At 44.0% G+C, this 26481-nt stretch overlaps 1 protein-coding gene across 1 annotated transcript in view; it reads left to right on the forward strand.

Annotated features, from left to right (window-relative positions):
• NEDD4 (NEDD4 E3 ubiquitin protein ligase) overlaps positions 1-26481 on the forward strand; it is a 582598-nt gene that overhangs the window by 257322 nt on the left and 298795 nt on the right. Inside the window, exon 8 of the mRNA XM_029574322.1 lies at positions 25828-25930. Coding sequence (XP_029430182.1) covers positions 25828-25930 — 103 coding nt within the window. The remainder of the gene's footprint in view (positions 1-25827; positions 25931-26481) is intronic.

Genomic DNA, 26481 nt, shown 5'->3' on the forward strand with positions numbered 1-26481 from the left:
AAACCATCGCCTCTACAGGTCAAGGCTCATTCTACCAGAGCACAATCGGCCTCTTGGGCAGAAGCTAAGCTGCTGTTGCCTGCAGAGATATGTACAGCTGCGACGTGGTCCTCCCTCCATACCTTCCCCAGATTCTACCGTCTGGACGTCCAGGCCCAGGAGGACACAGCATTTGCGAGGGCAATCCTAAACGGCCCTCGGGCAGCCTCCCGCCCAGTCCGGGAGTAGCTTTTGTACATCCCATTTGTTTTGAGTCCATCTGCTACACGCTAGGAAATGTTGAGATTACTTACCTGATAATCTCCTTTTCCTTAGTGTATGCAGATGGACTCAGCATCCCGCCCGGCTGCCGGTATACATGGGGATTCACCGACTCACGGTAAGCCATGTTTTCTTATATAGGGCATCCACCCTGCCGGGTGTCGACGCCTTCCGGCTGAGTACACTGGCGGTCTCCAGTTACCATCAATTGGTCAGGGTAATCCTGTTGATTAATCAATCGGTCAGTCACACATATATCCATAAAGCTTTTGCAAGGAAGATTACTGAATTGCTGCACTTCCAGCAGGGGTATATGTACCCGTGCTGACATCAGATCTGTCTCCAACTGCTAGCACGAGCACACTATACCCATTTGTTTTGAGTCCATCTGCATACACTAAGGAAAAGGAGATTATCAGGTAAGTAATCTCAACATTGCCTTGGTATTTAACACCGGGGATGCTTCTCGGGGCTTTCCCACAGGTGGATGCTAAATGTTGGAGAGAGTGCATGGATGTAAGTAGGTTCTACCATATATGTTAGAATTATAAGACAAATCTGGGGGATATCACTTCATGATTCAAGATATTACTGGGGTGCAGAAAATTAAAGATGCAAAACATGCTTTGCTTAATATACCAGTCTCACAGAGTGATAGACATATACAGATGCTTATACAGCAAATATTTTTGGCCACCTGGGGCGAAATAGCTTAGTATTGCGGAAAAAAGTGGGTGCCCTGCCCTTATCAAATATAATTAAACGTTTTGATTAGGTATACCACCTGAGTCAGATAACTGCTATAAAGAGATAGCTGATAAGTAAATCTGAGATGATTTGGCTACCATATTTGATGTGGAAAGAGACACAAAATACCATTGTAGATATGGATAATAGTTGTCTGTTACTCTCAGTTACTGGGAAAGCTGTCATATTAGTTCTTACTTGATCTTTTTTTTACCTTTCTGGATATTTATTGTCATTCCAGGATTTTCATACTAATGTACACTAAACTTGACTTTATGATTTCACCACTGTGAGGAGGAGGGAGGGGAGTTGGGAAATTTACCTATATATGTATACATACCAGATGTGTATGTTGATGTTTTGGGATTTATTAGTTCTGTATCTTGTTTCTGTGATGATACAATAAACTTTAAATTGGGAAAAAAAATGTGTGTGCCAGGTGCCCAGCCCACTAGACCACATGCTTAGGTTGGCTGGAATAGCATTGTGTTGGTTTGTGTAACAATTATAAAGATAAAGCAATCTCTGATTATATAACTTATGGTCATTTGGAGCTTTCTGCACACTCTAAAAGAGTGTGCAGAAAGATTCATGAGAAAGATTCACTTCCATGTTTGGTTATGGGAGAGTGGATAAGAGTTGTGGTAGTTTGTTCAGAAAGGAAGGGAAATGACACATTTTAGCACTGTTTCGGATATGTATAGAATCAAAGTTGATCTCAAATTATGGTGCTATGATGATTTTGGGACCACATTAAGCCTCTGCCATGGTTGTCGGACCCCATAGACTGTCATGACTATGAGCCTCAGGCGCTTAAAATCTGCAGGACAGAATTGCTGATATGAACTGTAGTGGGGAAAATCGCTTTAGAAATAGTCAAAGAAGCAGTGATCTAATGAAAGACAATGCGCCACACTTCAGACAGTCTGTGCAACCACTTCTTGATACACCCTCTACTAAAGGAAGTATGTCAATGGATTTACAAGGAGCAGTTTTTCCCCCAGGACACAATTTCATTAGTCCATTCACCCCCATCAACAGGTCTCAAGGCCTCACTCTCACAACCACAGAAGCTCAAAACCCCACATGGCAACCCAGTCAAAATTAGGGATGTATGTAAAGCATGTTGCCAGTGTTCTGTATCCCTGTGCTGGAACAACCTTCTCTGTTCCCTGTGCTGGAACAACCTTCTGTAAAAGAAGGCTGAGGTTGGCCCCTAATATATTCATACAGATGGGTTCTCCAGATTACAAGAGGGCTACATTATACTTATTGGAAATCCCTCCATATCACCCTCCAGAAGGGATCATTCATTATCCATTCCCATTATGCATTTCCATCAGGAAATAATCATGGAGTTCTCCATGTTACAGGACAGGTCAGTCAAACCTGTACCACCACAGGAAAGAGCAAAGATCTTACTCTAATTACTTCCTGGTACCCAAGAAAACTGGATTATTCTGTACCATCTTAGACCTAGGGGCCTTGAACACATGATTTTTCTGGGCTCCATTTTAAGTATTTCTCACAGGACAAGCAGGATGGCAGTCCTCACATATGGGTGACATCATCAGGATGGAGCCCAATCACGGAAAACGTTTGTCAAAGTTTCTAGAACTTTGACTGGCACCTACTGGGCATGCCCAGCATAGCACCAACCCTGCATCCAGGAGGGGTCCCCCTTCAGTCTTCTTTTTTCTATGTAGCAGTAGCCACGCGGGTTAAGGAGCTCTTCAGAGATTCCTGACAGGAATTTTTCCTCACGGTACTTTTTCAAAAAATTTCAAATAATTATACCCCACAGGGGTCCCCTTATCGATACCTTTGCTCTGCGGTCGAACGGTAAGTTATTTACCGGCTTGCAGTCTATTCCCGTCATGTTTTTCCCTCACAGCCTACCGGCCATCGACTGCACTGCGACTAAATTTTTGTCGAGGCCATGGCGTCTGGTTTCCTTCGGTGCCCCGACTGCACTCGAATAATGTCCATCACTGACCCTCACACAGTCTGTGTGATATGTTTGGGGTCCGACCATGAAATCCTTACTTGCACCAAATGTGCCCAAATGACACCAAAGGGTCACAAGGCTAGGCTGGAGAAGATGGAATTTCTCTTTTGGTCAAAAACCCCGACTCCATCGATAGCTTCATCGTCCGAACCACTACCATCGACTTCGCGCCAGTACCGGGAAACCGCTGCTGTCCGACCAGCTTCGACGATTCCACGGGTGTCGACCCCCCTCTGTTCCTCCTCAAGAAAAAGACAGAGGAGAACATCGAGAAAAACACAGACACCGCCATCGGAAAGCTCAGGCCACCGATACAGGCAAGCCCTTGGCATCGACGTAGTCTGAGCCACCGACAAAGAAGTCCCATACAGAAAAGGCCCCATCCTCTCTGTTTCTGGGTCACTGAGGTGCCGGGAGCCGCGACTCCACTTTCACCGGTGGACCCTCCAGCTACGCCAGTGCTGCCTTCTACTCCGGATCCGGGTATCCATGCCCCAGGTTTCCGTGAGGTATTGGATCGGATGATCCAAGAGGCCATAGGTAATACACTCCAGGGGTTCAAACCTCCATCTATGCCAGTGCCAGTTCCCGAGCCGGCCACCGATCCGATACCCAAGGCGCTTGCACAGCTATTGGCAGGAATGGATGCATTAATCGGTGCCCTTCCACCGGTGGATCCGAGGGAACCCATGGCCCTTCCTCACCGATACCCTTGTCATTGGAAGAAGACGAAACACCGATCTCCATTACGCCCTTGGGAGTGCTGCCATTGCTGTCGCCGATTCCATCAGTGCCTCCCTCGATGCCTCCGATGCCGCCATCGATTCCACCTCTGAGGCCATCGATGCCTAGGCCCGGGCCTTCCAGGATAACACAGTTACTCCCTTCTGATAAACATATGGGAGCTGGTGATGAGCCTTACAATCCTTGGTTTGATGATTCGTCTCAGGATACTGATGGTCTTCCTTCACAGCCCTCTCCTCCCGATGAAAGGAAGTGTTCTCCTCCAGAGGACTTGCCCTTTGTAAAGGAAATGTCTGAAATGGTTCCATTCCAGCTTCAGACTGAAGAGGACTCTAGGCATCAGATGCTGGAGCTTCTCCTGTTTCTCGAAGCTCCAAAGTGAATCATGTCTATCCCTATTCATGAAATCCTTCTGGACCTTTTAAAGAGAAATTGGGAGCCCCCTGGCTCTGTGGCACCTGTCATCCATAAGGCAGATGCCACTTACTTAGTTCAGTCAGCCCCTGGCTTCCAGAGAGTCAGCCCAGAAGAGGGCACGACGCTCCAAACCTCATTCTTCCATTCCTCCAGGAAAGGAACAAAAATTCCTGGATGCATTTGGAAGACGTGTATTCCATGGCTCAATGCTGATCTCTCGCATTGCTTCCTATCAATTGTACATGTTCCAATACAACAGGGCCCTGTTCACGAAGATTCAGGAATTTGCTGAAGCCTTACCTCTGCAATTCCAGGACCAGCTTCATGCCCTAGCACAAAAAGGCCTAGATGCTGGCAGACATGAAGTACGGTCTGCATATGACATCTTCGACACTGCCTCCAGAGTTTCGGCGGCAGGAATTAGTGCGAGGAGATGGGCCTGGCTAAAGTCTTCAGACCTCAGACCAGAAGTACAGGACAGGTTAGCTGACTTGCCCTGTGCTGGGGATAATCTTTCTGGAGAAAAGATTCAAGAAGCAGTGGTGCAGCTAAAGGACCACCAAGAGACTCTGCGCTAGCTCTCCTTACTGCCTTCTGATCTCTCTTCCTCTTCCAAAAGATCCTTTAGGAGAGACTCCAAGAGACAAGTCTACCAGCAAAGGAGATACTATCCCCCAGCGTCCAGGGGTCAGCCTTCTAAGCCTTACCAGAAAAGCCAACACAGGCAACCTCGAGTACTGACGTCACGGCCAGCCCCTCAGCCAGCTCCAGCGTCTGGCTTTTGACTCCTTCCTAGAGAGCAGTACCCAGCCTCCACTTCTGGCTATTCCCATCGGAGGCCGGTTGTGCCACTTCTCCAAACCTTGGCACACAGTCACAACAGATCAGTGGGTACTCGCTGAAGTAACTCAAGGTTACCACCTCAACTTTCTTTCTGTTCCACCGGATTCCCCACCTCTGCTGACGTGGGGAACATCCGACCACTCATCACTTCTGGAGCAGGAAGTCTCCCTCCTCCTCCAGTCCCGAGCAATAGAGCCAGTGCCCCTCTCCCAACAGGAGAAGGGATTCTATTCCTGGTATTTCCTGATACCAAAAAGGTCAAGTGGTGTTCGACCAATACTGGATCTTCGCACCTTAAACAAATACCTATAAAGAGAAAAGTTCAAGATGGTGACCTTGGGTTTTCTTCTTCCCCTTCTCCAAAGGGAAGACTGGCTCTGCTCTCTAGACCTCCAGGACACCTACACACACATTTCAATTACTCCGTCACATCACAAATTCCTGCGGTTCCTAGTAGGCCCAAAACACTTCCAATATCGAGTGTTGCCATTCGGCCTAGCATCTGCCCCACGAGTCTTCACCAAGTGCCTCGTAGTGGTAGCTGCCTTTCTCAGGAGTCAGTGTCCCCGTCTACCCCTATCTCGACGATTGGTTGATCAGAGATCCCTCTCAGCAAACTGCACTGACATCCCTACGTCTCACTTTGCATACCTTGATCTCCCTAGGGTTCCTCAACCTATCCAAAATCCAGGCTAGTTCCTTCTCAAACCCTGTCATTCAAAGGGGCCGACTTGGACACTACAAAAGCGAAAGCCTTCCTACCTGGTGATCGAGCTTTCATTCTCGCTTCTCTGGCCCATCGACTGCAGTCTCGACAACATTCAACTGCACGTCACTTTCTGATCTTACTGGGTCATATGGCATCCTCGGTGCATGTCACTCCCTTGGCTCGCCTTGCCATGAGCATAATGCAGTGGACTCTAAAATCACAGTGGATTCAGTCTTCTCAGCCAATGCCCACCATTGTCCACATCACCAAACAGCTCCGCTTATCGCTGGCCTGGTGGGCAGACCAATTCAATCTGCTACAAGGCCTTGCATTTCAATTTCCAGAACCTCAAATAACCTTGACAACAGATGCTTCCAGCCTCGGAAGCATCTGTTGTCAAGGTGCACATGTTGGAAACCTGCAAACTCAGGGCATTTGGTCTCCAGAGGAAGCCAAACACCAAATAAATTTCCTGGAGCTTCGTGCAATCAGATATGCTCTCAGGGCTTTTCAGGATTATCTTTCCAGCCTGATTCAAACAGACAACCAGGTGGCCATGTGGTACATGAACAAGCAAGGGGGAACGGGCTCCTACCTTCTGTGTCAGGAAGCTGCACAGATATGGGTGGAGGCCCTTTCCCACTCGATGTACCTCAGGGCCACCTACTTGCCAGGAGTGGACAATGTGTTGGCAGACAAGCTGAGTTGCACTTTTCAACCGCACGAGTGATCCTACAACCCCACTGTAGCGGACTCAATATTCCAACGTTGGGGTTACCCTCACATAGACCTCTTTGCGTCAATTCACAACAGCAAAGTAGGGAACTTCTGCTCTCTCACTCGCAGCCAACACCCGCAGCCAAGAGACGCTTTCTTCCTCTCATGGGCCAGCGGTCTCCTTTATGCGTACCCTCCACTTCCACTCATTTCAAAGACTCTCGTGAAGTTGCGAAGGGACAAGGGGCTAATGATTCTGATAGCCCCTCATTGGCCACGCCAGGCCTAGTTTCTAATTCTCCACGACCTATCAGTACACCGGCACATTCCTCTGGGGAAGGACTGCTTCTGATCATTCAGAACAACAGCTGCCTTCGTTACCCCAACTGCCAGGCCCTCTCCCTGACTGCCTGGATGTTGAAAGTTTAATACTTCAACCTCTTAACCTTTCAGAGCCAGTTTCCCGTGTCCTAGTAGCTTCACAAAAGCCTTCCACAAGGAACAGTGTGCAAAGGCTCTCGTGCTAAACTTTCAAAAGGGAAACTTTGATAAAATGAGAAAAATTGTTAGAAAAAAACTGAAAGGAGCAGCTACAAAAGTAAAAAAAATGTCCAAGAGGCGTGGTCATTGTTAAAAAAAAAATACCATTCTTGAAGCACAGTCTAGATGTATTCCACACATTAAGAAAGGTGGAAAGAAGGCAAAACGATTACCGGCATGGTTAAAAGGGGAGGTGAAAGAAGCTATTTTAGCCAAAAGATCTTCATTCAAAAATTGGAAGAAGGATCCAACAGAAGAAAATAGGATAAAGCATAAACATTGGCAAGTTAAATGTAAGACATTGCTAAGACAGGCTAAGAGAGAATATAAAAAGAAGTTGGCCGTAGAGGCAAAAACTCACAGTAAAAACTTTTTAAAATATATCCGAAGCAGAAATCCTGTGAAGGGAGTCAGTTGGACCGTTAGATGATCGAGGGGTTAAAGGGGCACTTAGAGAAGATAAGGCCATCGCAGAAAGATTAAATGATTTCTTTGCTTCGGGGAGGTACCCGTAATGGAGTAGGTTTTCATGGGTAATGATTCAGATGGACTGAATCAAATCACGGTGAACCTAGAAGATGTGGTAGGCCTGATTGACAAACTGAAGAGTAGTAAATCACCTGGACCGGATGGTATACACCCCAGAGTTCTGAAGGAACTAAAAAATGAAATTTCAGACCTATTAGTAAAAATTTGTAACCTATCATTAAAATCATCCATAGTACCTGAAGACTGGAGGATAGCAAATGTAACCCCAATATTTAAAATGGGCTCCAGGGGCGATCCGGGAAACTACAGACCGGTTAGCCTGACTTCAGTGCCAGGAAAAATAGTGGAAAGTGTTCTAAACATCAAAATCACAGAACATATAGAAAGACATGGTTTAATGGAACAAAGTCAGCATGGCTTTACCCAGGGCAAGTCTTGCCTCACAAATCTGCTTCACTTTTTTGAAGGAGTTAATAAACATGTGGATAAAGGTGAACCGGTAGATGTAGTATACTTGGATTTTCAGAAGGCGTTTGACAAAGTTCCTCATGAGAGGCTTCTAGGAAAAGTAAAAAGTCATGGGATAGGTGGCGATGTCCTTTCGTGGATTGCAAACTGGCTAAAAGACAGGAAACAGATAGTAGGATTAAATGGACAATTTTCTCAGTGGAAGGGAGTGGACAGTGGAGTGCCTCAGGGATCTGTATTGGGATCCTTACTTTTCAATATATTTATAAATGATCTGGAAAGAAATACGACGAGTGAGATATTCAGATTTGCAGATGACACAAAATTGTTCAGAGCAGTTAAATCACAAGCAGATTGTGATAAATTGCATGAAGACCTTGTGAGACTGGAAAATTGGGCATCCAAGTGGCAGATGAAATTTAATGTGGATAAGTACAAGGTGATGAATATAGAGAAAAATAACCCATGCTATAATTACACAATGTTGGGTTCCATATTAGGTGCTACCACCCAAGAAAGAGATCTAGGTGTCATAGTGGATAACACATTGAAATCGTCGGTTCAGTGTGCTGCAGCAGTCAAAAAAGCAAACAGAATGTTGGGAATTATTAGAAAGGGAATGGTGAATAAAACGGAAAATGTCATAATGCCTCTGTATCGCTCCATGGTGAGACCGCACCTTGAATACTGTGTACAATTCTGGTCGCCGCACCTCAAAAAAGATATAATTGCGATAGAGAAGTTACAGAGAAGGGCTACCAAAATGATAAGGGGAATGGAACAGCTCCCCTATGAGGAAAGACTAAAGAGGTTAGGACTTTTCAGCTTGGAGAAGAGACGACTGAGGGGGGGATATGATAAGAACATAACATAAGGCATGCCATACTGGGTCAGATCAAAGGTCTATCAAACCCAGTATCCTGTTTCCAACAGTGGCCAATCCAAGTCTAGAACAGGTAGATGTGAATCGGTTATTTACTCTTTCGGATAGTAGAAAGACTAGGGGGCACTCAATGACGTTAGCATGGGGCACATTTAAAACTAATCGGAGAAAGTTCTTTTTTACTCAACGCACAATTAAACTCTGGAATTTGTTGCCAGAGGATGTGGTTAGTGCAGTTAGTATAGCTGTGTTTAAAAAAGGATTGGATAAGTTCTTGGAGGAGAAGTCCATTACCTGCTATTAAGTTCACTTAGAGAATAGCCACTGCCATTAGCAATGGTAACTTGGAATAGACTTAGTTTTTGTGTACTTGCCAGGTTCTTATGTCCTGGTTTGGCCACTGTTGGAAACAGGATGCTGGGCTTGATGGACCCTTGGTCTGACCCAGTATGGCATTTTCTTATGTTCTTACCGTTACAAGTAGAACAGGTTTACAGTGTGATGTGCTTCCATGTCCGTCGATCCCTTCACTTGTTCTACACCAAAGTTTCTGGACTATCTCTGGCACCTGTCAGTCAGGCCTCAAAACTTCATCTATCAGGGTACATGTCAGTGCGGTAGCCGCCTTCCATAAAGGTGTTGGGGATGTACCTATTTCAGTACAACCCCTTGTAACACGCTTTTTGAAGGGCTTGCTCCACCTTAAACCTCCACTGTGCCCTCCGGCCCCTTCCTGGGACCTCAACATGGTTTGGGGGCAGCTCATTAAACCACCATTTGAGCCTCTCCAATCCTGTGATCTCCGCTATCTCACTTGGAAAGTGATTTTTCTTTTGGCGATCACATCCGTTCGCAGAGTTATTGAGTTACAGGCCTTAGTCACCTACCCGCCGTACACTAAACGTCTGCATGATAGGGTAGTATTCCGCACTCACCCTAAGTTTTTGCCTAAGGTAGTATCGGAGTTTCATATCAATCAATTCATTATACTACCCACCTTCTTTCCCAGGCCCCATTCAAATCCAGGAGAACAGGCTCTGTGCATAACCTTGACTGTAAACGTGCTCTAGCATTCTAGCTAGACCGTACAGCTGGCCACAGAAAATCCACTCAATTGTTTGTTTCCTTCAATTCCATCAAATTGGGTAAACCCGTGGGTAAGCATTCTCTCTCCTCCTGGTTAGCGGACTGTATTTCCTTTTTCTATCAGCAGGCAGGCATTCTGCTTCAAGACCGTGTCAAGGCACACTCTATCAGGGCCATGGCAACATCAGTAGCGCACCTATGCTCGGTGCCACTTGCTGACATCTGTAAGGCTGCTACCTGGAGCTCTCTCCACACCTTTGGAGCCCATTACTGTTTAGACAAGGCTGGCAGACAAGATTTCATCTTTGGTCAGTCTGTGCTACGCAACTTATTTGCGAACTGAGGTGCCAACATCCTTCCGTCAACCCGTTAGGGTTCAGGTTGCCCTCTACCAAATTCCACCCCAGTTGTGCCTGTTGCATGTCTTTGGGTACATTTGGTGCATTGCTCGGGCATCCTCAGCGCGGTACTCATCCATATGTGAGGACTACCATCCTGCTTGTCCTGTGAGAAAGCAGAGTTGCTTACCTATAACAGGTGTTCTCACAGGACAGCAGGATGTTAGTCCTCACGAAACCCGCCCGCCACCCCGCGGTGTTGGGTTCGTTACATTTCTTATTTTTCGCATGTACTTTTACTATAAGACGAGACTGAAGGGGGACCCCTGCTGGATGCAGGGTTGGTGCTATGCTGGGCATGCCCAGTAGGTGCCAGTCAAAGTTCTAGAAACTTTGACAGAAGTTTTCTGTGATTGGGCTCCATCCTGATGATGTCACCCATATGTGAGGACTAACATCCTGCTGTCCTGTGAGAACACCTGTTACAGGTAAGCAACTTTGCTGTTCCAAATCTGAGAATGAATTAATACCTGCTGAAACATCTGAAGCCCAAGGGATTTTGAGTTTATACCATGAGTTTCCTTCTAAACAAAGAAGATTGACTATAATCACTAGATCTCAAGGATGCATAAACCCATATAGAAATACATCCCAACTGAAGGAAGCATCTCAGATTTGTAATAGGGAAACATCACCTCCACTACTCTTTTTGGCTTAAAGTTGATACTACTTCAGTTTATGAAATGCCTAGCAGTCATCTCAGCGTTTCTGTGCAAACTGGGTGTTCATGTGTTCCCCCTATTTGGACAACTGGCTGGTCAAGAGCACATTTCACAGAAGCAAACAAATCTCTGTTGAAGTTACTAGGGTTTGTTATAAATTTACCCAAAATTCAATTTATTTGTCATTTCATTTTGAATTCATCGGGGCTCTACTAAACATGACTCAAACAAAAGCCTCCCCCCCCCCCCCCCCCATCAACATGACAACCATTAATATTCACGGTGAAGGGAGCTTTTCAGAGTCAGTAGACATTACCCTAGCACATGCTGGGTATTTTGGACCACATGCCATCTACAGTTTATTACTCCATGACATATCTCCCAGTGAACCTTAAAGTCCCAGTAGAATCAAGCCACTCAAGCTAAAGGAACACATGACAGTCACAGAACAACTTAGTGATTCTTTGCCTTGTTGGCTCTTCCATTCCAATTTGGCCAAAGGATTAGCCTTCTAAATTCCTCCTCACATTGTTCTGACACCAGATGCCTCCAACTTTTACTGGAGGCATCTGGTGTTCTTATTCAAGGACGTCATACCTAGGATCCTTGGTCTGCCAGGTTAAAGTGTTGTTCATTAATTTCCTATAACTAAGGACTATAATGAATGCTCTAAGGACTTTCAGAGATGTGGTGATCAATAAGATTTCTTTTACAGACTATCTGGTTTTCCATGTTCTATCTGAGCAAGTGGGGAAGAACAGGCTTCCTCTTAAGTTGAGAGACACTCAGAGTGTGGAACTGGGCCATATTTCACAGGAAGATCACATACCTAGCAGGAAGAAAAAACATCTTGACAGATAAGCTTAGCTGGATCCTGGACCACTACAAGTGGTCCCTAAATCAGAATGTGGTGAACAAGATGTTTCTCGAATGAGAAATACCCAAGAGAAAATTTGTTGCAACCTCTCTGAATAGGAAGATCCACATCTTTTGTTCCAGGAAAGGATAAGACTAGTGTCAGAAGCCTTATGTCTTCAATGAGGAATCTGTCTTCTGTATGTATATTTTCCAGCACCCCTGGTTGCAAATACCTTAATAAAACAGAGAACTATGAAACTTAATAGCTCCTTCTTGACTTAGACAAGTTTGGTTCCTGCTGCTTCAGGAGTTCTCCATCAGAAAGCCAGTTTTGTTGGGGAATTCTCCAATCCTGATAATGCAAAATCCAGAAATACCATTTCATCCCAGCTTCCATTCTCTAGCTCTTGCAGCCTGAAACATAGAAACATAGAAACATAGAAATGACGGCAGAAGAAGACCAAATGGCCCATCCAGTCTGCCCAGCAAGCTTCCCTCATTTTTTCTCTCATACTTATCTGTTTCTCTTAGCTCTTGGTTCTAATTCCCTTCCACCCCCGCCATTAATGTAGAGAGCGGTGATGGAGCTGCATCCAAGTGAAATATCTAGCTTGATTAGTTAGAGGTAGTAGGGGTAGTAACCGCCGCAATAAGCAAGCTACACCCATGCTTATTTGTTTTTACCCAGATTATGTTATACAGCCCTTATTGGTTGTTTATCTTCTCCCCTGCCGTTGAAGCAGGGAGCTATGCTGGATATGCGTGAGGTATCAGTTTTTTTCTTCTCCCCTGCCGTTGAAGCAGAGAGCTATGCTGGATATGCATCGAAAGTGAAGTATCAGGCACATTTGGTTTGGGGTAGTAACCGCCATAACAAGCCAGCTACTCCCCGCTTTGTGAGTGTGAATACTTTTTTCTTCTCCCCTGCTGTTGAAGTTATGCTGGATATGCGTGAAGTATCAGTTTTTCTTCTCCCCTGCCGTTTAAGCAGAGAGCTCTGCTGGATGTGTGAAGTAACAGTTTTTCTTCTCCCCTGCTGTTGAAGCAGAGAACTATGCTGGATATGCATTGAAAGTGAAGTATAAGAATGGAGTGATCAAGCTAGTTGAAAGGCATCAGGAATAGAGGAAGGTGGAGGTAGTAATTTGGATATTTGGTTTGGGGTAGTAACCGCCGTAACAAGCCAGCTACTCCCGTCTTTGAGAGTGCAAATCCTTTTTTCCACATTTCCTCTTGCTGTTGAAGCTTAGAGTGATGTTGGAGTCACAGTAACCATGTGTATGTTTATTGAATAAGGGTATTGTCTCCAGGCAGTAGCCATCATTCTGGCGAGTCACCTACTCTTCATTGGCGGCCTCTTGACTTTATGGATCCTCAGTGTTTATCCCACGCCCCTTTGAAGTCCTTCACAGTTCTGGTCTTCACCACTTCCTCCGGAAGGGCATTCCAGGCATCCACCACCCTCTCCGTGAAGAAATACTTCCTGACATTGGTTCTGAATCTTCCTCCCTGGAGCTTCAAATCGTGACCCCTGGTTCTGCTGATTTTTTTCTTATGGTAAAGGTTTGTTGTTGCCTTTGGATCATTAAAACCTTTCAAGTATCTGAAAGTCTGTATCATATCACCTCTGCTCCTCCTTTCCTTCAGGGTGTACATATTTAGATTCTTCAATCTCTCCTCGTACGTCATGCGATGAAGATCCTCCACCTTCCTGGTTGCCCTTCTCTGTACCGCTTCCATCTTGTCTTTGTCTTTTTGTAGATACGGTCTCCAGAACTGAACACAGTACTCCAGGTGAGGCCTCACCAAGGACCTGTACAAGGGAATAATCACTTCCCTTTTCTTACTCGATATTCCTCTCTCTATGCAGCCCAGCATTCCTCTCTCTATGCACCCAGCCTGGATGTTGATATTAAAATAATTTGCTATAGGATGCTCTGATGTCCTCATGGCTTCTTGAAAAGCATCCACTAGAACAGGGGTGGGCAAGTCCAGTCCTCGAGGGCTGCAAACCAGTCGGGTTTTCAGGATACCCCTAATGAATATGCATGAAATAGATTTGCATACCACTGAGGCAGTGTGTATGCAGGTCTCTCTCATGCATATTCATTAAGGATATCCTGAAAACCCGACTGGTTTGCAGCTCTCGAGGACCGGAATTGCCCACCCCTGCACTAGAATATATTATGGGTTTAAGTAGAGGAGGTTTGCCTTCTGATGTGAGATCACGTCTCTTTTCTATGCAAAAACTGTTTAATGCCTCCTACGTTTTTCACTGTATCACGGGTTCATGCCACTGGCCACTCTCCCAGTAGCAATATGGCTGGAATTCTGTTACATAAAAAATGGAACCACTGATTAAGACTCTGGGGGGTGCTTTTCCACAGTTCCACTGCCCAACTCTTCCTTGCAGCTTACCCAGTTCCACCCTCAGAGGCTTTCCAGGCCAGGTACTCCAGTGTCTGTTGCCTATATTTTTCTCTGTTCCTTCCAGGGTGTCGCAGCGATAGGTTCAAATCCTCTCACCCTATTTGGTGAGTTGGACTTAAGCACACATAGTCTCAGGTTATCCTATAGTTTAAAGTCTCTATAGCTTTACTTTATCAAACCACATTAGTCTCAAACTCAGACAATAAGAATAATCCTCCTGCACGCTGCTCACAGCTGCTTCCTGCACAGTTTAAGCTTGGCTGCTCTCTATGGGCCTGGTTCTTAGGGAACCAGGCCCTACTGCCACCTCCTACTGTAGTCTGCAGTTGGGGTTTGTGCTTCCCCTTTCAGTATGGCTGCAACTACATCCACCCCATGGCAGTGTTCATTTAAAGCTCCTGTAGTCTCCATGAGTGTGTCCTCTTCTGGAGAGGGGCCTCCACCACTTGTCTTACAAGTCCGTTGGCTCTTCTTTTCCTCAGACTGCTCAAACCCTCCACTTCCATCTCCTCTGTCTCTTCATCTGGTTCTAGTAGAGCTCCTTCCTGTTTCTGCCCTGCTCCTCCTTCAGACAAGCTCTCACCTCAGTTCATCTTTGCCGCCACTGCAACGGGATGGGATCCATGGTGGCCTCACTGCAGCAGGCCTTCTTGTGCTACTGGGGAGATGCAAGTCCTCTTCAGCACTGCAGGATGGGATCTATGGCGGCCTCACTGCTGCAGGCCTTCTCCTTGCATCTTTTGCCTGGTAGATGCAGGACCTATTCTTCTTCGTCTCAGGATGGAATCTGTGGCAGCTAATCACTGGGCCTTTTCAGGTCAGGTGTAGGAAATACTCAGCAGGCCACACCTAATGCTATTTGTAAAAGGCTTGACAGGACAGAAGGAAAATAAGGATGGGCCATATTTGGCCCATTGGTTGTAGTTTGCCCACCTCTGCTCTAGGCAACCATTGGTCTTGCACCCCCACTTCTAAGATTCATCTAGTGGTGGCAGCTGCTTCTGTGTTCTTCAGTTGCCAGTGGGATGGCATCCGGTGTTGGACTTCAGTCTCCTCCCAGGAGTTTGGTGCCCCCCCCCTACTCCACAAGGTGTGATGATTTGGGCGACCACCTAGGTTGCCTAATAGAAGCATCAGTCCTGCTTGTATATGAGCAAGTGAACCCTAGTATCTGTGAATTTTTTTGGCTTGAATTTGAGAAGTAGAACTTCTTTTTTTTTTTTTTTTTTTTTAGTTCCCTCTAGTTTGCAAAGCCTTGGTCAAAGAATCTAAGGTAAAAGATTTGTTTCCAACTCGCATCCATCGCTGTAATTTTTTTTTTTTTTTATGTACTCTGTGCATAATTTTTGCTGTGAGGGAGTTTTCATCTATCCTTCCTACCCAAGACAATTTTGTGTTTTTCAAGGCAGCCAGGTGCCTCAGGCCAATGGATTCCTTTGCCAATCCAGCAGTTGGGCAAAACTAAAACTAAATCCGGCAAAAACTGAACTTATACATTTATCCTCTATCTCCGACTCTTCACTAGGTCCACCATCACATCTGACAATCAATAACGTCACTATTCCCATAACACGTTCTGCCATAAGCCTTGGTGTAAACATAAACTCAGATCTTTCCTTAAAACAACATATCTCTTCACTCACAAAAAAATCATTCTACAAACTACGACTTTTAAAACATCTCCGCCCTCTACTCTTCTACCAAGACTACAGAACCATTCTTCAATCTTTAATCTTCTCCGGTCTAGATTACTGTAATGCTCTTTTCCTAGTATTGCCAGACTCTTCACTTTACCCACTTCAACTGATTCAAAATACTGCAGCCCGGACATTAACCAGAACCTCTCCACGCCACCATATTATTCCTATTTTACAATCTTTACATTGGCTACCCATAAAGTTCAGAATAAAATATAAAATTCTTTCCATTATTCATAGCTTAATTCATAATCATACATCCACCTGGCTCTGCTCAATACTACGCATCTACAAACCAACACGACATTTAAGATCACTTAATCAAAATCTACTAGATATCCCTTCTCCCAAACAAGCCAGACTAGATCTCACCAGAAAGAGAGCCTTTTCAATAGCCGGACCAATACTCTGGAATTCTCTACCAAACCATCTCCGTTCAATATCCAATCCCTCTCATTTCAAAAAATCTCTCAAAACCTACCTCTTCCAACTTGCATTTAATACCTCATCTAACTAAACTGTTACCAATACCCAATTTACATTTACAAAGTTACTTCCACCCTCCATTACTCTCACCTTCTACAATTTATAATTACAAAACATACTCATTCTCTCCATAACTCTCACCTCTTATTTTCTTTAATCAATACATCCTTTCCCTCCCCTTATAATATCATACAACCTCTATATTTCACACTCTCTACCTATCCATTCCCCCAAAATAATAAGCCCCACGGCAGCAAAAAAAAAACAACAAAAAACCCTTTTTATTTATAAAAGCCTAATGCTAGCACTCTGACTAGCCATTGACTATTTTATGTAAAATTTTAAAAATTCCATTTTATTTTGATTATTTTATGTTTTATTTTTATCTTTGTGAACCGTTTTTGACAAAAATTTATTTTTAAAAAACGGTATATAAATGCTTTTAAATATAAATAAATAAATAAATAAAAAGGAGTGGATACCAGCTGGTACTTCAACCAGAAGGAGAAGAAGAATTGAGCTGCCTTACTGATGTTCACAAATAGTGATGTTCACAAATAGCCTGTTGCTAATTTATTGTTTCACTGTAAACCGAGGTGATGTATGTCTATACGTACTGCGGTATAAAAGAATCTATAAATAAATAAATAAATAGTTAAGGTGGTGCCCATAGGGACGAGAGAAATGGAAATTTCAGGATTGAGCAGTGGATGCCTGGTATTATAGAGGAGAACCCAAATTGTGATAGAAGGACTTAAGAACATAAGAAGTGCCACGCTGAATCAGACCAAGGTTCATTGAGCCTAGCATTCTGTCTCCGATGGTGGCCAGTCCGGGTCACATCTATCTTTCAAATCCCTAATAATTATCTATTTCTTGTATCACATTCCCAGGGATATGCTCTGAATTTCCTAAGTATACCTGGCTAATAACTGTTTATGGACTTTTCCTTCAGGAATTTGTCCAATCCTCTTTTGAACCCAACTATATTAGAAGGCTTGACCACATACTCCGGCAACAGATTCCATAGCTTGATTATATGCTGAGTGAAAAAATACTTCTTATAATTTGTTTTAAATCTGTTGGTTGCTAGTTTCATGGAGTGGCCCCTAGTCCTAGTGGTGTTTAAAAGAATAATTAACCATTCCCTATTTACCCATTCCACCCCATTCATGATTTTATACATTTCAATCATATCCCTTTGTCATCTTTTCCGAACTGAAGAGCCCTAATCTATCTTGCCTTTCTCCGTAAGGGAGCTTTTCCATTCCCTTTATCATTTTTGTCGCCCTTCTCTGGGCCTTTTCTATGTCTGCTATGTCTTTTTTGAGATGGGGTGACCAGAACTGCCACAATACTCGAGATGCAGTTGCACCATGGATCTATAGAAAGGCATTATGATATTCTCAGTTTTGATCTTTATTCCTTTCCAAATAGTTCCTAACATTATATTTGCCTTTTGACTGCCACCACACACTGAGCCAAAGATTTCAAGATATTGTCCACAAGGACTCAGAGGTACATTTCCTTGGTGGTGACTCCTAACAAGAAACCCAGCATTGTAGTTAGGATTATTTTACCTTGTGTGCATTACTTTGCACTTGTTCACATTAAATTGCATCTGCCATTTAGAAGCCCTGACTCCTAATCTCACAAGGTTCTTCTGCAGTTCTTCACAATCCACTGCCGTTTAACAACTTAAAACAATTTTGTGTCATCTACAAATTTGGTCACCTCACTCCTCTTTCTTTTCTCCAGATCATTTATGAATATGCTAAATAGCATAGATCCTAATACAGACACCTTGGCCACACCACTAACAACCTTTCTCCATTCAGGAAACTGAACATTTAGTTCTACCCGCTGTTTCCTGTCTTTTATCCAATTACTAATCCACAATAGGACTCTGCCTCTGATCCTATGACCTCCCAATTTCCTGAAGAGTATCTCGTGAGGGACTTTGTCAAAAGCCTTCTGAAATTCCAGATATACTATATCAACCAGCTCACCTTTGTCCACATGTTTTACACCCTCAAAAAAAAACCCCCCAAAAAAACCTTGTAAATTGGTTAAGCAAAACTTCCCTTTATAAAACCCATGTTGACTCTCCCCCTATTTAAGCCATGGCTGTTTGTGGTCAGTAATTATTTATTTATTTATTTATAAGATTTACCATAATTACAGGCAAAATTTAGGCAACATACAATAGGATGCAGTTTAACATTGAAATAATTATATAATTATCCCCATTTAAACAAAGACATAGTTAATCTAAATCAATTTACAATGAACTGCAAATATATTCCTATGTAATATTAATGTACCTAAGGCAATTGGTCAGTAATTTTGCTTTATAAGAAGAATTTTGACCATTTTGCCCGGTACAGGCAACAGGCTCTAGTGGCAAACCATGGGGGGGGGGGGGCCAATGCCCTGGACGCAGGTCTATAGGGGGGCACTGATGGTGGACATAAGGAGGCTCATGCAGCTGCTGGTGGATCGCCATCTCACTGGCGACTGAAAAACAGGAAGACAGGCCATGTGGCCTTCAGTGGACTTCATCTTACCAGCGGCTGAGCAGAGAAGTGTACCCTTCCTATCTTGTGTGCTGGCCACTGTTCCCTCTAAACTGTGTGTGTGGCCATGCACAGTAGGAATATCAGTGGGGTGAGTGGAGCTCATCCCACCATAGCCTGAAGAAAAACAAGGCACCTCCAAACCTCCAGGTGCTCCTTCTCCTTCCTGCCTGTGCGGCCCTTGAAGAAAAACATTGCCAGAGCCCTGTAGGCAGGAAGGAGGGGAGGAGCATTGGCCCATGTGCAGAAGAGGAACAGCGTCTGTGGCAGGGCCATTGTGGATCCCACCTCGTGGTGGCCAGAGAAGAGGAGGCCTGATAGCAGGCCAGTAAGTACTGGGAGTATATGTATTGGTAAGAGTAACGGAGCAGGGAAGCCCCTGAATGGTGGAAAGTTGTAGGCTAGGGGGCGGTCGGTAACTCACTGAGGGCAAAAACATTCATGCGAGAAGGGAAAGGAAAACGAGGACAAGCCATGGAGACCTCGGGTGACACCACATTGGACTTCGGATCCCACGTTGCTGCAGCCTGAGAATATCGGGGCCACCGCGGAGCCCATCCCATAGCAACTCTCGGAGAGGAGACCCAGAGGTGAGAGAGAGGCTGAGGCCCTGTGTGTGTGTGTGTGAGAATGACAGCCTGTGTATGTGTGACTGAGACAGCATGTGAAAAAGAGCCAGTGTGTGTGACAGTATGTTAGAGCCTGAATGTGTGTGTGAGAGAGAAGACAGCATGTGAGAATGAGAGCCTGTGTGTGTTTGATGGAGGAAAGGAAGAAGGCAGATAGAGAGAGAAGAAACAGAAAAAAATGAGACCCTGTAAAAAGAATTGGCAAAAGACCAAAAAAGGGAATGTGGGGGGGGGGGGGGGGGGGGGGGGGGGGGAGGGAGCATGGGACCAACCGATTAGAAAACTAAGATCAGACAGCAATGGTAAAAATAAATAAATAAACTTGAATTTTTAGTGATTGGCATATATATGTTTCCCGTCGATAGCAGGTCTGAATTAGCCATGCTGTCATGGGATCTGTCAATCAGGCCCGGGAGGCGGAGCTTGCCAAAGCAGAGAACAGAGCTTTGCTCTCTGCGGCTGCGCGTGTGTTCCCGCGCAGGAAAGTAACGGAATCTCCTCAGTCTGTTTTTTCCGCAAGCGGGATCGCACGCAGAGCTGATCTCTCCTCAGTGTTTAAAGAAAGAATTAAAATGTCAAAACCGGGGTTTAAACCCTGTCCTTGTGGTAAAGTAATGTCGGTCTCGGACGGACACGACCGATGTTACAAATGTCTCGGACCACATCACAATCGAGAGGATTGTGAATTCTGCTCTAAGATGTCACCTAGAGCATTAAAACAAAGGGCGTATAGGCTTCAGGAACTTTTTGCCTCAAGAGATCCGTCGGAGGCTCATTCATCGCCTGGCCCGCTAACTTTATCGGCTCCATCAAGGAAAAGAACTTTGTCGCTGGATCCTAAATCCTCTACTCTGGGAGGGAAGGGAAGCACAAAAAAACGAAGGCCAATGGATTCTCAGAAATCCTCAGAGCCTGTAGAGCCGCAACATACCTCATCAGAGAAGGAAACCTCGGCGCCGATAACTTCCGGGACTACGGCGCCCTCTGCGCATAACAAAACATCGGCGCCGAGAAAGGCATCTGCGCACAACCTAGCGCTTCCGGTGCGCATGGCGCAGAAGAAACCACCGCGCGCAACACATACACATTTCTGTCAACTTCTACACACCTTGAAACATACTCAGAGGCCGTCGGCAAGACAAGTCTTGGTAATTCTGGGCCACATGGCAGCGGCGAACTTCACGGTTCTCAACACCAGGTTACACATGAGACGCCTACAATGGGGTCTAAAGCGCCAATGGAAACAGCATTCACAACCATTGACGCAGAAGGTATCGCTGACCGCAGAAATGAAAAAAGATATAGCATGGTGGCTCCTAGATTCCACCCTGTCCAAAGGAGCATTGTTCAGCCCCCCCTCCTCACAATGCAGTCCTAACCACAGATGTGTCTCGCAAGGGAATGGGGTGCACACCTCGAGATTTACGAAACCCAAGGGTTATGGACGATCTCAGAACAGAATCTACAAATAAATCTACTGGAACTCAGAGCGATTCGCAATGCACTGCGAGTCTTCAAAGACCACCTGAAAGGGCGCAGGGTCATGATCTACACAGACAACCAAGTAGCGATGTTTTACATCAACAAACAAGGAGGGTCCAGTTCATGGTCCCTCTGCAAGGAGACCCTGACAATCTTCGAACACGCTCACAAGAATTGCATACATCTCCAAGCAACTTACCTACATGGAATTGCAACACAAGAGCGGACAGACTAAGCCGCATCTTTTATCCTCACGAATGGACACTCAATACAGAACTAGTCCAGGACATATTTCTGCAGTGGGGAACACCTTCGATAGATCTCTTTGCAACAGAGACCAATGCACAGGTTCCCAACTTCTGCTCCATACAACCAAGCCAATTCAGGATCGCCCAAGATGCCTTCCTCATTCCGTGGACGACAGGCCTTCTCTATGCCTTTCCCTCCCATACCTCTCATAACAAGAACAATTCAGAAGTGTATAGCGGACAAAGCTCAACTGATACTCATAGCCCCGGCCTGGCCGAGGCAGCCATGGTACAGTTTCCTGCTTCGACTATCCATCAAGGATCCAATTCTATTACCGAATTGTCAAGATCTTCTCAGCCAAGATCAAGGAATACTCCTACACCCGCTACACTCATCTCTACACTTGACAGCTTGGAGATTGAAAGGCTCCTTCTGACAGAACAAGGAGTTTCCACTTCAGCACAATTCATTTTGTTACAATCAAAACTCTCAACCAGGAAAAATTATAGCTATAAATGGAAACGCTACTCTGCCTGGTGCACTTCCAAAGGTGTACCACCATTGGACTGTTCCCCGGGATTGCTCATTGATTATCTTCATACACTATATGTAGCTGGTCTAGCAACATCATCCATTAGAGTTCACCTCAGCGCCATAGGCGCCTATCATAGACCAATCAATGACATTCCTATATCCAATCACCCATTACTGACTCGTTTCATGAAGGGTTTAACACACATTCTTCCTCCGATATCCAAACCTCCAGTTCCATGGAACCTCAACACAGTTCTGGAACAGCTCATGCTTTATCCCTTTGAACCCATGGACTTGGCACACATTAAATACCTCACCTGGAAGGTGGTATTCCTGGTTGCAGTAACATCAGCACGAAGAGTTAGCGAGTTACAAGCTTTGATCCATTATCCTCCATACTTGCAATTTCATTACCAGAAGGTAGTTCTACGGACTCACCCGTCCTTCCTACCCAAAGTAGTTACCCCATTCCATCTCAATCAGACAATGGAAGTACCAACTTTTTTCCCTAAACCGCATGCAAACGATAGGGAAAAGCTACTGCACACACTGGATTGTAAGAGAGCTTTAATACACTACAAAGACAGAACGAATTCGGACTCCCGAGTTTCTCAACTCTTTGTCTCCTTTGACCCAAAGGCATCTGGACTACCAGTGGCTAAACACACCATCTCCAGTTGGATAGCGCAGTGCATAAAATTCTGCTACGACAAACAGAATTTACATTTACAGTCTACTCCTAAAGCTCACCAAGTTAGAGCAGTAGCAACCTCCTTAGCACACCTGAAGAATGTGCAACCCATAGACATTTGCAAGGCAGCTACATGGTCATCACTGCATACCTTCACATCTCATTACTGCCTTGACCAGCAAACAGCCACTGATGCGAAGATAGGGCAAGCAATACTGCAATCTCTATCCTCCTGTCCACGGTGACTGCCACACTGTCAAAGATCACGTCCAAACATATATATCATAAACGACGTGATCGGGAGCTTGGGACTCCCATGACAGCATGGCTAATTCAGCCCTGCTATCGACGGGAAAAAGCAGGTTTGCTTACCGTAAACGATGTTTCCGTAGATAGCAGGATGAATTAGCCATGCTGACCCACCCTCCTCCCTGGCAGTCACCTAGTCTTCGACTACACTACAGCTTAATTACAGACTGATGAGATTCCGTTACTTTCCTGCGCGGGAACACACGCGCAGCCGCAGAGAGCAAAGCTCTGTTCTCTGCTTTGGCAAGCTCCGCCTCCCGGGCCTGATTGACAGATCCCATGACAGCATGGCTAATTCATCCTGCTATCTACGGAAACATCGTTTACGGTAAGCAAACTTGCTTTTATCTTTGAGAATGTGCAAGAGTAGCATGGAGGAACTGGAAGTCCCGCAAAATTTTAATACCGCAGGGCCTGCACAGAGGAAGAAGCAGTGCCATAGCCCACCAATCCCCGACAGTCTCAGGGTGACTGGAAATCAAGAGTTCCCTGGTATGGACAGCAGGAGGTTTTTTAAAATCCCTACTAGTTGTAATTATTGGCTGTTATTTGATGTCTGCTGTTTTGAAATATTTTATTGGTGCTTGGGAAATTTTAAAAAATGTATATGATTTTAAAAAATGTTATTCTATTTATCAGTTTTGAAATGTTCTTTTATTAGTATGATTCTACTGTTATAATTGGTGCTTTGTTTCTTGATTGCATTTGTTTTATGAGGAATAGTGGTTCTGTTTTTCCATTGTTACACACAGACTCTGTCTTCCTGGGGTTTCTCTTTCAGTTTTTGTCTGTATATTGCTGGTTCTAATTTGTGATCCTTTATTCTGTGTTTGCTGAGGGTCTGTCTCTGCTCTGCACATGTGATCAAGGTGAGAGATTCTGCTTGCATGTAGGGTCTTAGGGATCTAAAGTCATTGGGTTTGTTTAATTTCCCCAGTAGGTTTTGTATTGGTATTCTGGGACCCAGTTATAATAGCTACCTGTGCTTTTTCACAGGAAGGGTTCTTGTTTGATTCCTTGGTGTTACTACTGTTATGATAGGTTTGCTGTATAGCTTTTGAGTGTCTTTTGAGGGGTTTGGTGTAACTTCACAGTATGTCTGACAGTGGAAGGCGTTTGTGAGGTGACACCAGAATTTGAAAATATAATTTTTTTGTATGATGAGCTGTGAGGGAAACATCCAAGCTCCATTGTTTTGGGAATTTCTGTGGATTCACAATGTGTAAAGAACTGGAGGTGAGGGTTTTATATTGACATTCTGTCCCTTTTTGTATATATTCCAGACTTCACTGTCATAGCCATATAGAATTAGTTGAATGAGGCCATCAAATAATTTTAATAGTAATTTTACTAGAAGGATGAAACTAGCCAGCTTTTTTAAATTATGCAGAAGACCCTTGGGACTTTTTTATTGAGCCTTTTTTTTTTATAGCCAATTTTAAAGTAGGGGGCCATGTAATGGAGGTGGGTGTGATATGATGAAATGTCATTTTGGCTTGCTCCCCTTCCCCAAAATTCTTCTGTCTATTCTGTGACCTTAAGAAGGATAGGGGGGTGCTGGAGAGGCACACAAATACATTGGCCCTCGGGTGCCAGAGACCCTTGGTATGCCACTGACAGGCTCACCAGTCTATGGTTTCCTGGGTTACCCCGGAACCCTTTTTAAAAATTGGCATCACATTGGTCACCCTTTAGTCTTCTGATACCATGGCTGTTTTAAATGATAGATTGCAAATCACCAAAAACAGGACCCTATTGCTACAGCTTTAGTGGGGCAACATTAGAGAAGGAAAGAACCACAGATTCACAGATTTAATATTTGAAATTGTTTTCTGGATATTTGCTGAGAGACTTGTATCAAGTACCATACTGTTCATATTTGAACTAATTATTCAGTAGAGTTTGTTGGAGCACCACTACAGTGTTGAGCGTCTTTATTGACACTCATAAGAAGAGAATATACTTATTGCCCAGAGTCTTAGAGATTTATCCTTTCTAACTATGAAGAATCCACTATTGGGGGCAGAAAAGAGGTTGAGCAGAATTTATAGAATTATATAAGACCCATCTAGTGTGTTGCATTAAATTCATGCTATAGTGTCATAGACCCAGTTGATCTCTGGCTTCCACTTCACTTGTTTGCAATTATTGATCCTCTATATATGTATTAGGCTTTTTGAATTGTTACTTTTGCTTCTACCCACCTCCCTGGAGAGGTTGTTTGATGCATCTGCTACCAGTTTTATGAAGAAATATTTCCTGTTACTCCCACGTCAACCCTCTAGGAGCCTTGTGTCATGACCACTAGTTCTCGAAATTATTTAAGCCAAAAAAGATTTGCCTTTACAAGCCCATGGGCCAATCTACTGTTTTATAAAATGTTTTAGGCCTCTAATTGAAATATGGACTGAGGTCTATGCAAGTGACACAAAATAAATACATCCTGCACATATTGAATATAGAGTAGGTACCAAAGCACACTTTGTATTATATACTCACAGAGGAGAACTGGATGCTAAACAGATGGGCTAAAATCAGGATATTTCTAAACATTTTAGCCCTCCCTTGTTTTTTCCCTACAGTACCCCAAACATCTGTATAGTCCAGAAACATCAGGATAGTTGGCAACTCTCCTCGCCTTTATAGTTCTCCCAAAGTTAAAGGATAGAGGGGAACTATGGGGCCGCAACAGAAACTAACACACATGGGCAGCGAAAGGGTTTCCCATCCCACTTTCCAGAAATCTCAACAGAAGCACAATCATGTAACTTGGTGATCTGCTTTCTTCAAAGAATACTTGGTAGAGGTAAGCAACTTTGCCTGACTGTGAATACAGTTGGTGCAACAGGCATATAGATATTGTGTAAAATGATGGAGCTGTAAATCACATAAGTTTTTTTTTCTTCTTTTTCAGTCACAAATCCCGAGTTAAAGGTAATCTTAGGTTAAAAATGACATACTTGCCTAAAAGCAACGGAAATGAAGAACAGCACACAGAACAGGCAGATGAATTAGAGGTAAGCTATTTATTTACACAATTTATAAATCGCCTATACTCATGCCTAGGCGACACACATTTTACATTCATAATTATATAAAGTACATCACATTAAAACAAATAAGATATCAAAATTAAATTTTAAAATTCTTAAAAATAATTTACAGTAAACATTTTTGGGCTCTTATAGGTATGTCTACTAGTCTAGCATAAGACAGACAGGAAAACTAATGAGAAAACTCTTGCTTTACAGGTAAAGTAATTCTACAGATTCTGTATCGAAATCAGTTTATATTAGAGAGCCTATGTAATTAGTCTTTTTACAAATGTTATTAATTGATTATATTACATGTTTTTAGACTTTTTACATATTTTCAAATTATAACACAAGCATTAAACTTGCACAACACTAATGCAGAAATATACAATAAATGAAATACAAATTATACAAATTATAAATTGTTGCAGTTAAGTCCACAATATATTTGAGGAGGAACCCAAGGGAAAATAAAGGGAGAACAATCAGGAAAGAATACAAAAGGAAAAAAACTGAGTCTAGAAGAGCTAATT

This window comes from Rhinatrema bivittatum, chromosome 13 (genome assembly GCF_901001135.1).
Source record: "Rhinatrema bivittatum chromosome 13, aRhiBiv1.1, whole genome shotgun sequence".
In the NCBI taxonomy this organism is placed as follows: domain Eukaryota; kingdom Metazoa; phylum Chordata; class Amphibia; order Gymnophiona; family Rhinatrematidae; genus Rhinatrema; species Rhinatrema bivittatum.